Here is an 18,623-nt window from a genome sequence, read left to right as displayed (position 1 = left end):
TCCAGCATGGGCTTTGTTACTACATTCTGAATATTTGAAATACTTTAAAAAGTCACTGTGATATCCTATCATAAGCAGTTCCAAAAAAAACACAAGGCATCACAGATGCCATGTGGCTGCAAGAGTGTTTGGAATTAATCACCAGGACAGCTTAAATGGGTGAATTAATTATACAGCTTGAACATCCATAATCCAAAGATCTGAAATCTCAAACTTTGTGGGTGCCAACATAATGCCATGAGTGGAAAATTCCCTACTTGATCTTATGACGAGTCATAGTCAAAACTCTATGTAATGTATAAAATTATTAAAAATACTGCATAAAACTTTAACTTTAGGCCATGTGATAAGGTATATGTATAAAACATAAACTTCATATTTAGACTTCGGTTCCAATCCCAAGCTACCTCACTATACATAGCTCAAAGTGTGCAACTTAGTCTTATCCTTAACCTCTTCAACAAGGCAGAGGTTAGGGGTCCCAATCACCCCTATGTAGTAAAAACTTTTGACTTACCCAGAAACTTAACTACTTACTAATAGTCTACTGTTGACCTGAAGCTTTACTGATAACAAAAGCAGTCCATGAACACGTGTTTTGTATGCTGCATGTATTATACACTGTATATATTCTTATAATAAAGCTAAAGAAAAGGAAATGTCATTAAGAAGATAATGAGGAAGACAAAATATCTTTCTCTTCACTATGTGGGAGAGGACCAGCATAAGGTCTCCATCTTCATCATCTTTGTGTTGAGCAGGCTGAGGAGGAGGAGTTGGTCTTGCTGTCTCAGAGGTGGCGAAGGTGGAAGAAAGGGAACCTGCTCTGCATTTAAGGGAACCTGCTCTGTTCAAACCCTTGCTGTTCAAGAGTTAACTTCATATGCAAATACATTAAGATCTGAAAAACCACAAACTCCAAAATGCTTCAGGTACCAAGCATTTCAGATGAGGGATACTCAACCTGTATGTATTAGATTTTTCTCTGCTGTCTCACAGTATGGAGGGACCACCTCCCCTTGGGTCTGAATTTTAAAAGACCAAGCAGCTGTTATTTCCCTTCAAGGATCACTGTATCCAGGGCTTAAATGCAGCTTTAGCCAGCAAACAATACTCTTCAATGAAATAACAAAAGTTAAGGGAGAATTCTCTCGACGTGTCTAAAGTTAAAAAAGAAAACACATGAAAAACAGGCCTAAAACGGTAATGTTTTAATTGAGTGTCTTTATTCACATAATTTCGATACCAAGAACTCAGTCATCTCTGATGGCAGCCAATTTCACTGACATTTCCTTTAAGGGCAGATAATTCAACCAAGTTCTTGTATTGTCTTGAGGATTAAAAACAAAACGAAATAAAACAAAACAAAAAGAAAAAACCATAAACAAGAAAAAGAAACAATACTCCAATATAACCTGGCCAGAGATTATCAGCTTTGAATTTTTCTGTTCAAAAATTCAAAAATGAATTTTCTCTTCCCTCTTGAAAGATGTGTTCTTCATTCCTCTAGGAAAAATAAGACAGAACGCTTTCAGTAAAAGTCCACCAGAACTCCCAACACCAGCTACCAAAATCTCAAAATTCTCTCTCTCTATATTTGTCTGCCCACTATAAAAATATAAATGCTGCTACATTAAATAAATACCCTAAGAAATGCTTCTTAAAGAGTTAACAGTAACCCCTCAAGCAGGCAGAGCGGCCTGTGTGAGTGACTCTGGGGGCTAAGAGACAGCCTGCCCAGGACAGAACCTACCTAATCAAAGGGTTCCTGTGGGAGTAAGGTAAGGCCTAAAACCTGCCAGCAGAACTGGCACTCGGGTGCCGGTCCTTAACACTCCTTATGTAGTCATAACTCCTGAACAGTTAGTTAGACTCTTTCCTCAAGAAATGTTATCGTTTAAGCAGGGAAAGCAGAAAAATAAAATAAGTAGGAGAACTGATTAAGCATTGATATTCTGGTTTAACATGAAACTGTAAGTGGTCGTGGAGAGGACTTACCACTACATTCTGGGGGAGCTGTGGGGGTCCTGCTGGGCCAACCCTCCACTGCCGGGTGCTGTGACGTTGCTCCCAGCACATCACCTCACACTCTACTGTAAAGCTGGACCCCCCCATCCCCCCATCCCCACACCAAGTGTCTGGTCAGAAAAAGAAAGTCCTCTGTTCCAGGCAGGTAAAGAGGCCTGTGGGGGCAGGGCACAGACCTGGAACGCAGCCAACACAGGCCAGTCAGAGGGATAGCAGGAAAAGGCACAGGGGAGCATCCCAGGGGCAGGATGATGGTAAGAGGTACAAGTGGGGGCTATTTGAGAAAAAGTGGCTCAGGTTTAGCCAAGGGACCAGGTGCAATGCAGTTCTGACATGTCAGGAGGCCAAGAGAAGCCTCAGGGGCAGCTCCAGGCTGGGGAGCTGTTTTCAGTGAAATGCCCCCTTTCAACTGAGAAGTAAGAGTGTCCTGAGAGGCGATTTGTTAAATAGAACACTCACTGAGTGTCCTCCACAAGCAGTGGCTGAGGTTTCTGAAGGCCCCACCGTCATAAGAATCACTGGACTGAAGATAAAAGTCACCCAGCTGGTGGTTTGGCCTGAAAAAGCCAAGTGGGCACAGGGTGATGGGGGCAGTGGCAAAGAGCTAGAGAACAAGACCAGTGGGAGGGCCTGTCATAAGCCACGCACCTTGTGGGGGCCCACCCACGTGGACCGGGGGGTGTTGGCTCTCCAGGTCCTGGGCTGCCCCCGTGCCTGCCCCGCTCAGCGCCATGTGCCTTAGCTAAGGTGCCTGACCCCAGTAGGGGTGCTGGAGCAAACCTTTCCTATCACCTGGAGACTTAGGTCCATTCTTCTGTGTTAGGCATTTAGTCAGATGTGAGCAGGGCAGGGGGAGGTGGATGTGGTTAGGCTATTTGGCTGTTTGGGATGGGCTTGGGTAGGGCTGGCATGAGCTACTATAGGAATGGGCCCGACAGAGATCTTACAGGTACAGGACCTTGCCTGTGGATTTCAGAGGACTTTCTGATGTGCACAGATAGATACAAGTTGTTATGGGAACACGTTATGGAAACAGAGCTGATCAAGACCCATGGAAGCTTCCAAGCAGCAGCTGATACCCTCAGAAGGTGTGTATAAAACCCATGCACTCTCCACCATGTCTGCAGTTGCTGGGGCAGGGCCTGGCCGCTATCCAGGTCGTTAAAATAAACTTTCCCTTTCTTGCTACAACTTGACTTGCGCTTGTTCTTTTCAATTACTTTGGTAACGACCCTGAGCTGTCACTGCATTGCCCTAACATTGTCAGGTGGGAGGACAATGACTACCCAGGATGGTTTATTCTGCTTTTGGTTAGCTCAGAATGATTTTTATGCATGAAAATAACCTAAAAAAACAAGTTATCAACATAACCTAGGAGCTCCCCAGACTGAGTTAGGAGCCTGAGCCAGCATCCTGCCTTGTGCCATCAGCCTACGGGACTGGCCTGTGTTCAGCAGCCTGTGTCCACCGCGCCTGCCCCTAGGGAGGTTGTGGCTCACCTGCACGGGGTGTGTGTGTGTGTGTGTGTGTGTGTGTGTGTGTGTAAGTACAGGGCTGGGGTCTGGGGGCACAAGAGGAAATAACTGGAGGGTAGGAGAAAGAATGTCACCAAGAAGTCTCCTGGGAAGAAAAGGGGAGAAGCCCAAGGGTACAGGGAGGATGGTGACGGTGAGAAAGGCCCAAGAGCATGGCGAGAGCCACAATTGGATGCTGTGGGTAGGAGAGCATGGTCTCTGTCACGCACAGGCTGGACTGCAGACTGCAAAGGCAGCACCTGCAGAAGGAACAAGACTAGACCTTGGTTGTGAGCTGGACAAGCAGGAGCTAGCAGCTGAGGGACACAGGCCAAACAGGTCTAGCTGGGGGAAAACAGGGATGGTTCATTTCCCATAGAAAGGCCCACCACTGGGTAAGAGGCACAGGCCGCTGGGGATACTGCCTCACCTGCCCAAACCACACATAAAACCCAAGGGGAACTGGTCATACCAAATCCCCAGGCCAGTGGGTAAGTGACCACACTCAGTTAAAAGGGCCATGTTGTCTGATCCAACTTGTGGACAGAGGCTGCCCTGGGGCTGGCACTTAACACAAGAAAGGTAACAAATCACAAGAACCCAACCCACCCACCACCTGTCCACCTTGTCTCTGGAGAAAGTAAATAGCACACACAGACTAAAACTTCAGCTGATGTGATCCGCAGACTAAGCTGTAGCTCAAGGCACAGAGGCTTTAGTACTGAGCACCGAGACTGTCCTGTCCGCAGAGCAAGAGTGAGGCCCTGAGGGGCCCCTCATGGGGGCCGGGGAACTCTATGCTCCTGCTCTCCCAGGCCCCTGCTTCTTCCTGCCAGCAATCCAGAGCAGACAGGAAGTCACTGCTTCCTGATAAGTGTCATCTCATAGCAGTGTAAGATAGAGGTTGAAAATGACAGTTTGACATAGAAGGATAGAGCATAGTTAAGTTAGGGCTTGTAGAAAAAAGCCCCAGATGCATCTCCTTGGGAAATGTGTAAAACTCTCCCTACAAGAACATTTTCTGCGGCACCTTGATGCATCATATACACAAACACGTTCTTGATATACACTCTGATTTCAGAGGAAGGAAAAGTATTTGGGAAAACACTTGGAGAATAAACACTAATATAAGAATTCTACAGAGATTCTTCAAAAGTGGCACAAAGGTTCTACCATAAAAAGCCTCTGCCCAGAATGGTCACTCAGAAAGCCCCACATTCAAAAAACAGAAACCCACCTCCTCGTCCTCTGAGTCAGGCCATAAACAGCAGTCCTGCTCTCCTGGTCTGAAGACAGCTCTGCCCACCCCACCTGAAGAATCCTGGGAATCGATGTGGCGTCCATAACTGCAGGGGTCTGATAACCTGAGCCTTTTTGCAGGACACTGACTGCCCCTCCCAGTAGCACAAGGGACTTGTGCAGATGGATGAGCCTGAATTGCACCTGAGCCCAGCAGACTTCTCCTACACTTTGGGAGTGATGATGACAATTTTGGGGAACCCTGGAAGAGAGAGTCTAGATTTAATTTTCCCAAGTCTTTTGTTTGATATCGAACTTTTGTACTTGCTTTATGTGGAGACGCTCTGGTACCTAAAGGTGCCTTCATCTGCACAGGCAGTTTTGGGCAATACTTTTGATGAAGCTTGTCAAATTGTTCTTTAATTTCATCATAACGGTTTCTTCCATAGCCCAGAGGCTCTATCTTTGGTATTGGAATAGCTCTGCTGGGTGATACTGACTTTCTAACTATTCCATAACTATTTCCTTGAAAATGCAGGACAGATGTCTGCCAAGAATGACCTGGGCTCCATATGGGGCTGGTGCTTTGTGACAAAGAGGACAAATCTCTCTTTGGCAGGTGTCCACTCACTTCCATAGATTTTCTGCCTATGGTTTCAAAAGCCTTGTTTAACCTTTTTGATTTCACTCTGCTGAAAGGTAAACTGAGCCTGTGGGTTTCCAGACCCCTATGGCCTCTGGGGCTTTCAGGACCACCTTTGTACACAGCCACGGCCCAGGAGTTGGGGAGGCTAGTCAGGGGAGGCGGTTTCCTGGGGCTCAGGCAATATTCCTGATAGAGTTTATCAAATCTGATTTCAATCTCCCGTTGATGATTCTCTCTGTGGCCCGGTAATATTGTTGGTCTGGAAACTATTTTTACAGGAGAAATTAACCATTTTAATTTCATAAATCTGTTTTCCTGATCAGGATGATGTGTTCGACTGGGGTCTAAATAAGTCAATGAGGAACACTTCTTGGGTGTCACCTGAAGCACTTGAAGCTCCTTCCAACTTGGATCCAACTTATGGACTTGAGGTTTTACTTCAAGATAAGCTTTTCTCAGTTTTAAACTTGTGTTATGGCAAGAAACATCTAGTAAGTTCTTGCAGTCTCTTAATGCTCCTCTCTCTTTCCCAGGCTCAGAATGGGGTGAAGGCCTCTCCCTGGAGCCCCTCTGAGGGCGCCGGGCTCCTCTGCAGAATGTCCTGTTCATTCTCTTACACTTGTGCCGCCTCTGGGAGTTCCAGTTCTGCATGATGAACGTTTTTGTGGAGATGATGCCTGAGGACCGTGTGCTCAGTAGCCGGCTCATGGAATGCAGCATACCCTCGTACAAGTCGCTGATTGTTGCGTTGCAAATGTCATCATCTCCAAAGGACTGGCTGCTTAGGAAGCTGCTGCTGCTTGTCCCTAGTAATGGGAGACTGTCATTTCTAGGTACTATGGCCAGGTCTGTTGAGCAAGGACGTGAAGGATCCCACTGTCTGGGAGACGAAGCTGGTTGAGCTGTGTCACCAGGACTCTTTCCAGAGAGACCACCATCGGATCCTGGGAGAAAAACAAAAAGGAGATGTGTGCTGCCATCCAAGGCCACCCAAATGCACAGATCACGGAACTTAAAAGGGAATCCTGATTTTTTCTTAAGCAATACCAAAAAATTCCAAAATAAAACCTTCACAAACGTTTAGGAATAGACTCTTCTCTGAAATGTCTTTTTAGCTGTCAGGATTTGATTTTACTCTCTATCCCACCTTCCCAAAAGGAGTCTTCCTTCCCACGTGACTTAGAAGATGGGTCTAAGCCTTTTCCAAAGCTAATTAGAAACTGTAAGCTGAAGACACTTTCCTTATGGGGATGGGTGGGGAGGGAGGAAGACTCCTGAACACACCTCTCACAGCTTTGACCTCTACATCACGTTCAAGATGTTTTCAAACATGAAATTAAGCCACTAAGGAAAACGCATCCTTGGTGAAAACCCTAAGATTGATTGTAAATAAAAATAAAAAAAAGTCTGTATATCAAATTAATAACTGAAAGAGAAAAAAGAATCCAGTTAACTTTGAATACAATAGTCTGCAATATAAGGCTGCTGGGAGATCTCAAAGGACCAACCACAGACAACCCCAAGGCAAAAGGCCCCTCTGCAGAGAGAAATCAGGAAGGTCCTACTCTAACTGAACCAGCAGACCCAAAGGTTGCCAATACGACAGACCGACTGAGGTCCGAAGAGGATATCTCATCCATGTAGAGGCATTTTAGCCAAAAGTGTTTAACGTTTATCTAACCTCAAGGAAACAATCAGACAGCTCCAAACGGAGGGGCATTCTGCAAACTACTGGCCTGGGCTAGGACAGTTGGTAAAACTTTATCACGTTAATGTTCAATTTCTGGCATCTAAGTTTTCTGCAGACATGTAGAATTACCCTGTTCTTAGATTGATGTGGGACAATAAACACACAGCTGCAGATAAATCCACACCGTGTGCACCTGTGTGTGCTGGGGGTGGGGCGGCAAGCTGTCAGCTGGGAAACGGGTGCAGGGTGGCCATTACACTGGTCTTGTGCTTCTGGAGATTCAAAACTTCTTGAAGCAGTAAATTGAAATAAAAGGCAGAATTATAGGGGGAAAAAACAGTTCTTTTTCTTAAATTACGACTTTCTAAAATCTTAATTTTCCTATGAAATGCAAGTGTCTTCAAGTTTGTGTTGTTGAAACAAGTGGCGTGCCCAACGTGAGTGGTTCCATCTAAGGTGATGGTGGCATGTGCAGTGCAGGCCACATTTTCAGGTCACACTCACCAGAGGCAGGAGGGGCAGGTGCGGCCAGTGGAGGGGGCAGGGCCATGACTATGTCCTTTCCAGCTCTGTCGTCTGCAGCCTGAAATCAAAGTCAGTGGTTACAAAAAAGAGAGCTGCTAAATGTGGAGACCCAGGGCACAGGGAGCTGGGTTCTCCTCCTGACAGCGTGATGTCCCCGAATGATACTGCTTCCCTGCCAACACGGACTGTGTGTCTTAGCATGGTGCTGTTGACTAGCACATAACCCTGGTGTCAGGGGCTGGCTGGGCTTTGAGCAGTGAGGTAAGATTGGGAACTCTTCTAGGTGGCCTCCAAGATGCCCCCCTGCCACAGCTACCACTTGGGTAACAGTTAACTCCTTCCCCCAGAAAGGCTGATGGCTTTTCTTTGTCCACCATTACAGCTGGACAAGGGGAACACCGAGGGACAGGGGCATGGTGGGCAGAGAAGACTAGAGAGCTGCTCCTCACTCCAGCCTCTTCCTCTAATCAGTGCAGCCACCGAGAAGACACCACTTGCTGCTTTAGGGCAAAGGAAAACAGCGTTTCTAGCACATCTGCTAACTTCGCAGTCCCCAAATGCAGGCTTTCCACTGGTCAGCAGCACACGCCCCACCCCACCCGTGCGATGCCACCTTTTCTGGAGATGAATTGTTCTTTACCCTGAAATGTGTACTTTCTAGCTCTCTGGTGCTAAAACGTCTTTTACCATACAAAAGACAACTGAACTGGAAAAACTAAAGAGTTGCCATCCTTACATGAGGCTCTGTCTTTAGCTCCCAGGCGGCCGCAGAGGGACACAGAGGGCAGCATAGGGAGGGGCAGTGAGGCTGCCTGCCTTTCCTGCCATCCGCCCTGCCACTCAGGCTTCACCACAGTCCCCACCTGCCACGACCTCAGCAGGAGAGGAAATGCTGGGGCCACAGGTTGGTGACTCACTCTGCCACTGACCCCAGCCTGGTCACACAAGGAAGGTGGGAACCACTGCCTCCAAATTACGCAGCTTCAAACCCCTTTCCACAGGGGCCAGGGCTGCCCTTGGGGAATCCTACAGGTGGCCCTATTAGATTCTGTGAGCCCCCCCCCCCAGCCCCACCCAAACAGCAGGCAGAGGTGAATGCCCCGCCTCTGCGAGTTTCCCCAACAGCACTGCCCTCATGGACCTGGAGTGTTTATTCAAGCAAAAGTCTTATCAGCATGTGGATAAAACAGTCTGGAAATAATTATTCAAAATGCACTTTACAGGCTCTGTAGAGAGTAAACAAAAAACAGGATCATATTGTACCTTAACGTGTCTTTAGTTTATGATCTAATTATATAAAAACAAACAGAGAAACAGATTACCTCCCAACACCCTGAATCTTGTAGCAGTATATCCACCTGGGTCAAGTATTTTCTTCTTAATTCATTTTTCAAAGGGCTTTGAGGTGCTGCAGGCTGATCAAAAAAAGAGCAGTCAGTATTCTTAAGAGCTTTTGGGTACAATGACCTTTTGAGTTCTGGAGCAAATTAGCAAGCTCATTACTGCACTGACTGGTCAACAGGCACTCAGGCTGTCGGCAGCACAGAGTGGCCCACCCCCTCTGAGAACCCGCAGGCCCAGTAATCTGACTTCAGGGAATTTGTCCAGTGTTAATCCAGAAGAAAGTAAAAAGACAAAAAAAAAGTAAGTCTGTAGAAGTTATGATAACATTACAAAACAGGAAAAAAAATTAAAACCATCTGAATATTGTCAGGTGAAGTTAGGACTCAACTACTGGTAATAACCCCAAGTGGCAAATTTATCAGAAATGAAATGCAGTGTTCCCCCTCGGGAGGCCTCCCACCCTACCCGCCAGACACTGGAAAAAGCATCACCCGCCTTCTCTGCACCCAGGTGGGGCTGATCAGGGAGGATGATTCCCACCTTGTCAGGGAAGGGCCAGCTCTTCACTACCAGGCCTACCCTCTCCCCCTCATGCCAGTCCCTGCATAACATGTCAGTAGATACACTTGCCTTCCCAGGGTCATTACCGTTTTTTATTTAGTCACCCAAAGTCACATGGGTGTATGAGCAGCCCTTGCAGAAAAAAGAGCAATTTCAGAGAAAAACTATGAGCCGGCCATACTAGCTTGTGACAGCATGTGACACAGGGGCCACAGAAGACACTTGTGTGGGCTAAGTTCTGTGTGCATTGTCTGTGAGGGAAGGTGAGACGCACACCCTATAAGGAGACAGGTAATTTCCGTGACCACTGGGAAACAGACATGAACAAAGCCTACAGTTCAGGGGAGCAGTGGCTGCCTCATTATGTGACCTCTTGACTAAAGGGGCTTTCAAGGCTGACCTAGAAATACTTCCTAGGACACCCAGAACACCTTCCTGGTGACACTGTGGAGCAAGACTCAGATCCCAACTTTTTTTTTTCCTTTTTATTGTTGAGGATTCGCTGAGGGTACAAAGAACCAGGTTATATTGATTGCATTTGTTAGGTAAAGTCCCTCTTATAATTGTGTCCTGTTCTGAGATCCCAACTTTTTTTTTTTTTTTTGCAGTTTTTGGCCAGGGCTGAGTTTGAACCCACCACCTCTGGCATATGGGACTGGCGCCTTACCCTTTTGAGCCACAGGCGCCGCCCTGAGATCCCAACTTTTAATGTCACATGCTCACAACCACCACCTTTGAACCACCATGAAAGTCACCCAGGATTACTCAGACCATGCACGCTCAGTAAATGTGCTTGAGCTAGGTGAAGCTGGCTGCTAAGTGCTAAGCTGAAGAGGGACTTAGTGTCTTAGGGGATCCACACGAGGAGGAACCAAAGGCTTGAGGGGTGGCAGTAGTGAGAGTGAACCCCAGAAGAGGACTTAGGAAGGTGCAGACAGTTCTTCCCCAGGCTGTGGCAGCTGAGAGGACGTGCACATGGACCCTAGCCCCGCTCTGCCCTCACATCACCAAAGCCAGTGCTCACCGTTATGGCCCAAGCAACTGGATCGTCCTGGTCTAAAGTTGCATCGACATCACTGCTTTTTGAATCTAAACGTAAACAAAGGAAAATCTCAATCAGGAGCTTTAGAAGAGGGTGCATTTTCCTCTCTGGGAGGGTCACTGTGTCACTCAGAGTGTGTGTCATGGTGAAAAGCGCCTGTGGCTTCCACAAGGAAGCTGTCAAGATGGGAATATGCCCAGGCACTGGAGACAAGGCCAAGCAGACTGTACACCCTTGAGCTGTCACAGACCTTTGATCCTAAGAAGTGGAGCACTCCAGCCCAGCACTGCCGCGCAGGACTTCCTGTGATGAGGAAATTTCTACCAGCTGTCCTCTGTCAACCACCAGCCACATGAGGCTGCTGGACACTTATAAGGCTGAGGAACTAAACTTTAAGTTTTAATTTTCAGTTCAGTAGCCACAGGCAGCTTGCGGGGACCACACTGCTCTGAATAACTGTTTTCAGTTATTTCAAATAGTATGGGAAATTCATGGGCCTAAAGATTTACAGTGTTAAGACTTGGATTAATACCAGTAAATTAATAACATCTATGAGTCAACATCCTACCTGGGGCCTTTCTAGTACACTCTGAGAGACCACCAGCATTCCCTTCAGTGCAGGCGTCCTCAAACTTTGGCCCGCCTAGGACATTTATCTGGCCTGCCAGGTATTTTTGCCATCACTGCCTGTCCTGCTTAGCAGCCAACTCATCCCGGGGCCCTGCAGTCCAGCCCTCCAACAGTCTGAGGGACAGTGAATGGGCCCCCTATTTAAAAAGTTTGAGGACCCCTGTTTTAGTGTCTCATAAACTATTACTATTACTGACTGTCACTAACCTAATACTGACTGGTGAGGGCAGAGAAGGGGCTGGGCAGGGTGGACAGAGATTGTAGAGAGGCCAGTGTGTGTGGGAGAGACAGGACTTTAAAGGCCCAGGACAAAACTGTTTAGGGCCACACCGAGACCCTGGTATGAAGAGCTCAGATACAAGTGGGGACTCCACCAGTGAGAGGAGGGCTCAGACCAAGGCTCCAGACACTGTGCCGGGGGGATGGAGGGGAGCTGACGGCAGGAGGAGGGAGAGAGGAGGAAAACCCCAGGAGCACAGTGCCAAAGTCCCAAGGCATGAGTGTCCGGAAGTTTCAACAGGGATACAACCCAAGGAATGCCAACTCAATTCAGCAACGGGGCGAAGGACCCTCAGCCAGAGCTGGGCGTCAGCGATGGAGCCTGAAGCTGGAATGGAACAAGGTAAGGAGCACACGGGAGGTGAGGGGCACACGGAAGGTGAGGGGCACACGGGAGGTGAGGGGCACACGGGAGGTGAGGGGCACACGGGAGGTGAGGGGCACACGGAGGTGAGGGACACACGGGAGGTGAGGGGCACACGGGAGGTGAGGGGCACATGGAAGGTGAGGAGCACACGGGAGGTAAGGGGCACACGGGAGGTAAGGGGCACACGGGAGGTGAGGAAACCCCACGCAGACATGAGCGTGTGATCGGACTTACGTGGTTGTAAAGGGATTGAACAAAGGGATGGAGCCAGAGAGGGATATGGGACAGGGTGATCTGAGAAGGATATTTTAATTATCAAAGGTGCAATCTGGGCCTGTGTCAATGCTGATGGATGGACCCAGAGCAGAGAGGCTGAGGACAGCAGGCACAGGACTGGGAAGAGCAGTCACACTGGCCTGAGGGATGGCAGAGGAACCTTATGGAGGAGGAGAAAGAAGGAAGGAAAACAAGGCGACTGCAGAGGCATCAGCTTTTCTGTAAAATGCTGGCATTTTAAAGTGGGGAGTGGGGATATGTTTATTTATTCAAGAAACACATAAGCACCACAGACCTGTGGGCAGGACATGGCCTCCTCTCCTCCAGGGAGCTCAGAAGGAATTAACATTTTAAAAAATATCATAGGAAAAAAAAATAAAACTTTAACAATGAAGAATGTAGATTTAAAAATGTTGTAACAGAGACATGATAGGCCCAATCCCTTCTGAACTCACCTGAACAAAAGTGACAATCACCAGCTCCCAGGACGTGCATGCCTTGTGCGGGACGTTCATGACCTTGGGCTGTGGCTTGCATGGGGCCATCTATCCTGTCCACAGGCCTCACAGGGGAGTCCTCCAAGTAGAGAAGTCAATACAGATATGCCCATTAGAGAAACAGCTCACTGTGAAGCCTCTCGAGTAATGAACCCACAGCCTCCCACAAGCACAGGAGAGGGCAGGGAGTGCAAAGGTTCGCCCCATGTGTCCGCTCTCTGTGAGGCCTCAGGAGGCCAGGGAGGCCACCAAGGTTCCACCTGAAAAACCAGCAGAGTTCCCTTCCTGGGCTTGGGTATAGGCAGCCACTTGAATGACAGAGCAGAGATGCAAGCAGCCATGATCTCATCTTGTATCCAGTCCCAGCCCGCGTGTGGCTTGTGAGGACTGGGGCAAACAAAAATCCAAAATGTCACTAGGTCATCACTGAGAATCCAGAAATAGCCAAGAGGCCCTTGGAAGATTTTCTGTGCTCTCTGTCTCCACGTGATGTAGTGTTCATGGTGATGTCATGAGACATACAAGGCCTACAATTCCCGCACTCCTGTGGGACCAGTTTAAGCCTCTGCTACAATGGAGGGGCAGCTGGGTACCCTGACCTGGAGCTCACGCTGCAGCGGTGGTTGGCTGGCCATACTCCCGGAGAGGCCTCCACCTGCTCTCTAGAGCCTGCTCTACACCAGGCCCCAGTGATGTCCTACAGATGGCATCGATGGGTTCTCACTAGTGAAATTCAACCATTCAAGATGCCAGATAGGCTGAAATATTTTCAGAACCACCCAAGTTTGCAAGAACAGACAGTGAGAAGGTGGCCAGGCCTATCCCTTTAGGTGTGATCCCCAGGTGTCATCTACAAGGACTCAGGATTTGTGGCTGCATGTGAATGCTACCTGGTAAGTGAATCCTATTTCTGGAAATCAGCACAGAGCTTTTTGTGGCTGTGTCTCACTCAAGGAGGGAGCAGGGAAACTTGGTTCAAGAATTATGGGGAAGCAGGCAACCTGTACAAACCCCTAAGTGCTTAGCAGCACTGGTGTCTACAGAGACCCCAAGCCTTGTACTGTGACCAAACCAACGTAGGCTGGTGCACAGCCTGCCACGGCCTCTGCGGCAGCATGAGTGTTTGGCTGCTTGGAAAAAGGTGGAGGCAGATTTGGGCACAGTCACCCATGATAATTTCTGTGCTGTGGTAGATGTCTAAGCTGTAATCGGAATGTGCCATTTTCTAATCCCAAGAAAAGGTCTGAAAATTCTGAAGACCCCAGACAGGGGTCCCTTACATTTTAAGCAAAGACATTAAATAAATGCCCTGATGAAAGCATTTTGCCATCAGGACCATTCTTGCACTGGTCTGATGAGGGGGTGTCTCTATTACAATGCATAATTTAAAGAGTACATATCCTTTGGGCCAATAACCCCACTTCTCAGCATTTACTGAAAAGGATGTTTCTAAACTCTTCAGGACAGGGCTTTATAAATAAAGTTTTATTCAAACACAGCCATGTGTAGGTATGTATTTCTATGCTGCATTCCCCCTGCAACAAGGAGCTGAGAAATTATGACAGAGAACACAGAACCACCAAGGCCTACAATAGTTACTATCTGGCACTTTATGGAATAAAGGTCTTGATTTATAATAAAGGAAAGCACAAGGAGCTAAATGTCTATCAATAGGAGAGCAGTTTTAAAAAATGGTGATTGAAACGCATGATGGGTGATAGAGAACTGGAAAAATTAGGATTAAAATGTGTCTTTATAAAGATGTGTATTATAAAGAGGAGTCATATTCTACTAAAACATCATCAGTAACTATATCTGCTTACAGAAGTCAGGCTAATTTTAAGTATTAGGTTATTAAGAAAGAAATGTCTGATTTTATAATTACTAAGTTGGACAGTCACTGTCTCTGATATTTCGCTTTGACACTTTTTTTTTTAGGGTGAAGGCACATCCTCATTCTTTCAAATGCATGCTTTAGTTTGTGATTATTTTTCAAAATTTTAAATTGTTTCAGAGCAATTTTTGTGAAACCATGGATAAGTCAAAAATTTGTGTTATCTTTGAACATGAGTTCCATTGTGGAATGAATGCAGTGCAGACAGCTTGAAATGCCAAAACACAGCACAAAACTGAATGTTCATCAAAAACAAAGCTAGTGGTGTCTGTGTGGTGGTCCAGCCCTGCTATCACCGACCATAGCTGCATGAAACCTGGTCAGTTGATCACAGCAGATGTCTACTGCCACCAAGGATGAACAGTGAGGATGCTTATGACAGTTTAGGTGCATATGTTGATTGATTTATACTGCTTCCTACTTAAGATACAATAAACTAAACTTTTGACTTTAAATTGGACCCTTCAGCTCTAATGACCTAATTAATAGTTCTATGTATTTCTAACATTTCAGTGACTAAAATAATCGAGACGATCTGAACTTCAGTTTGCTGTTAATGTCAAGTCACCTTAACCTTGATGTTCTCACTCAGACTATCTGGGAAGCTACTATGACAAAGGGCTCCCTGGCCTCCCCGGAGGAAGACAAACTGTGTTAGGCACATTTCATTAAAATAATAGATCTCATAGCTGCCACACCCTGGAGATAAATAGGGAAAGAAAAAATCGAGGTCTCCAAAAGGTAGAAAAACAGAAGGAAGAAGGTGATCCTGCACACTGAACCCTTCCCTCATCTCAGAAGAGGACAGGACACACTTTTCTTCCCTGAGAGGAACTGGATTTTGTATTTTCCCTCACTGAGCTGGAGTGTGGCAGGGGACCCAGCTTCTGCAAGTGAGATCAGGTTCTCACAGCCCCCTGGGCTGCCTCAAAGGTACAAAAAAGGCTAATGTTACACAGCGCCTTTCTGCCCTTACCAAGCAAAAGAAGAAACATTTCTTAGTAAACCCTTAAAAACAGAAGAAGAGGGCAGTCAAGGTGAGGAACCAAGTACCCTGCAGCAGCCTTCCTGTGCACACTCAGAGCCAGGGCTCACCCCACCTCCATTCACATCCAGGCCCCCCACAGCGAGGCATTCTGGCAATAAAACTTGACATCAAATACCTGGATTTGTCCTTTGTTTCTTTCCTTTATTAGTCTTCCGCCCCAAATTCTCAGTCCTTAAGAAAAGAAACAAAAATTACCATTTAAGTAATCCCGAACACAACCCAATCTGCACTCAGAGAGAGCCAGAAGGGCAAGCAAAAATGAAAAGAAAAAATTAAAACCAAGTCAGGTTTCTGATACCCTCTTGTCATTTTTCAAAAAATCAAAACTACACAAATTTGTTGTTAATGGAAATCTCTTACCTTGTAGGCAATGGCGCATCAAATCATACTATTAACTTGAAAGTTAAATGTAAACAAGGAATATACATACGCCTGGGACAGTCCTCAAAATATACATTGAGAAGAATCCATACACTACATATATATAAAGAGAAAGCACTTTTCAAGGGCAATCTCTACATCCCCTGTTGAGGTTAATGCTTTGTAAGGGCAATCTATGTATCACATGTATAGAGCAAGCCCAAGCACAGGCATCAGCACTGGAGTTCAAGTACACCCAGTCCTGCCACTTACTGGCTAACAGACTGGGCAATACACTCAATCTCTCCAATAACAAGGAGTCGTTGGGTTTCAAGGCTTGCAATAGTTCTTAATTATAACAGCACAAACAACAGCAGCAAAAATGTATGTGGTGTTTACTGTGTTCCAGGATTTATTCTAAGCCCCTTTCAAGTATTCCTCATTAGCATTCACAAAAACCCACTTACATATAATTGGTATAGTATCCCTAAAACCTATGGGATAGAGACCTACTGTGTTCATTGTATGGACAGAGGAAAGGAGAAATCTAAACTACTAGCCCAGGTCCCCTGCCCACTGCGCACTGTGAACTGTCCAGAGTGCAGTGATGCTTGTGGATGGGGCTTAAAGTCAGGGCTTTGCCATTTTGGTTAAGTGAACACAGGGCAAGTTATCTCTATTTTTTTTTTTTTTTGAGACAAAGCCTCAAGCTGTCCCCCTGGGTAGAGTGCTGTGGCATCACAGCTCACAGCAACCTCCAACTCCTGGGCTCAAGCGAGTCTCCTGCCTCAGCCTCCCAAGTAGCTGGGACCACAGGTGCCCGCCACATGCCCAGCCATTTTTTGGTTGCAGCTGTCATCGTTGTTTGGTGGCCCAGGCTGGATTCGAACCCACCACCTTAGGTGTATGTGGCTGGCGCCTTAGTCACTTGAGCCACAGGTGCAAGTTATCTCTTTGTGCTGTGTCCACTGTTAAACACTGATGATTCTAAGGACTGTCGTCAGTGCATGTGAACAATTACTTCCCTGCTGTCTTCATCAAAATCAGTGTGAGTGTTAGCAAAATTAGCTAGGAGCTTGTTAGAAACACAAGCCTATTGAAATGAGCATCTGCCACTGCTGTTGGTGGCCCCAGGTATCTATGTTTTATTTAGCAAGCTCTCTAGGTTTCTATAAGCTACAGTGACTGCTTGCAAGGAATAAGGTGCTTCCACTATTGTTCTCATCAAACTAGAGTCAAAGAATGAATTTTAACTGGTGAAATTAGTGCTATCCAAGAAATGTGGATTGTCCAAAACACTTCAGACTGCCTATCCTTGCAACACAGAGGGCTGTTAACTGAATGATTCCTGCACAGCCTTGTGGCCTAATGCAGACCACAGAATAATGGAAACATGTCGCTAGAATATTTTAATTTCTGTCTATGTAAACTTTTCATCCAAGGTGTGGCTAGAAGCTGAGAGCTAATATGTCATTTAATTCGAAGAGCAGTATGAAACTTTTGTGCCTGTGTGTTTACTACAACCCAGAACTTGATCTGAGATTTGATTTCATTAGTGGCAGTAATTTGTCATTAAGGCTGTATGGGATCTCACCCAGTGCAAACTTTCTCCAGCTACAGGTATTTACCAAAGAGAATCCTGAGATTATCAGTCAGCTTACAACATTAACCACTGAACAGACCAACCTCTGATCTCCATTCAGGTACTCAGAATAGGACAACAGTTACAACTTCAAATTAAGCAGGACAAACAACAGTGGATGCGATGTTTACTAGTGCTAAAGACCCATGTAACTGTTGCTATCCTTCCCATTTTAACAGATGAAGACACTGACACAGTCTGGCTAAAACCTTAACCCACAAGGCTGGGAAGTGGCCAGCTGGGATGACACTCAGCCAGGCAGAGGCAACTTTTAAGAAGGCTGCATCTATGTGTCACCAGGATGCTGCTTTAATAAGTGATTCTGTCGGAAATAAATAATTTATAGGTTCAAGGCAACAAGTAATGTTTGGGCTTCTATTAGGCAGGTGAACAAAGTTCACTCCACAAGAAAGCAAGGACAGTGTTTCAAATTCTACGAGACACTTTTCTCTTCACACTCTTAACCATAAATACACAGAAGGGGTAAGATGCATCCTTACCCTGGGGTGTCTCGTAGGTCAGTGTGGCCATCTGCACCAGTGGGTCATCCTCGAAGGGCTGGTTGTACTGCGGAGGAGGGAGCAGATTCCGGTCAGTTCCAAGGGTCACGGGCAGCCCTTGACTCGGGCCGAGGGGGCGACAGCCAGCGGGGGCGCAGTCCGGCCTGGGTGGTCCCAAGCCCCCTCTCTGCACACGAGTCCCGGCCCTGCCTCCCCTCTGGAGCTCTCAACTCGGGCTCGCCTCTATCCCTGGGTTCAGTCCCTCTTCCTCGTCCCACCCCGCCCCAAAGCCGCGCCCTTGGCCTTCCATCCTCGCAGACCGGTAGGGAGCGCACCTTCTCGATCAGCTCCTGCATGCGCCTCTGGAAGCGGCGGCGGCTGTCCCTGAGCTTCTGCAGCAGCATGTCCTCCTCCAGGGCCTCGCCCGCCATGGCGCAGAGAGGAACTCACCGCGAACTCTGCTGCAAACAAGTAGGACAGGTCCCCGGGCGGGCTTGGCTCTAATGGATGACTCCGCCCCTCCTGCCCGCTCTAGGCTTCC

At 47.0% G+C, this 18,623-nt stretch overlaps 1 protein-coding gene across 1 annotated transcript; it reads right to left on the bottom strand.

The window, feature by feature from the left end:
- Nucleotides 1-1,226: 1,226 nt before the first annotated feature.
- On the bottom strand, nucleotides 1,227-18,516 carry HJURP (Holliday junction recognition protein). Its single transcript, XM_023508755.1, has 9 exons — nucleotides 18,418-18,516; nucleotides 18,083-18,149; nucleotides 15,696-15,751; nucleotides 12,597-12,717; nucleotides 10,572-10,636; nucleotides 8,965-9,057; nucleotides 7,622-7,700; nucleotides 4,780-6,371; nucleotides 1,227-1,506 (listed from the first exon to the last, which is right to left on the bottom strand). The coding sequence occupies exons 1-9, from the start codon at nucleotides 18,511-18,513 to the stop codon at nucleotides 1,450-1,452; spliced, it is 2,226 nt and encodes a 741-aa protein (XP_023364523.1). The 5' UTR covers nucleotides 18,514-18,516; the 3' UTR covers nucleotides 1,227-1,449.
- Between the last annotated feature and the right edge of the window lie 107 nt (nucleotides 18,517-18,623).

This window comes from Otolemur garnettii, unplaced genomic scaffold (genome assembly GCF_000181295.1).
Source record: "Otolemur garnettii isolate 467f Iridium unplaced genomic scaffold, OtoGar3 scaffold00273, whole genome shotgun sequence".
Lineage (NCBI taxonomy): Eukaryota > Metazoa > Chordata > Mammalia > Primates > Galagidae > Otolemur > Otolemur garnettii.
Note: the sequence above shows the minus strand (reverse complement) of the source record. Positions and strands in the feature narration are given on the sequence as shown.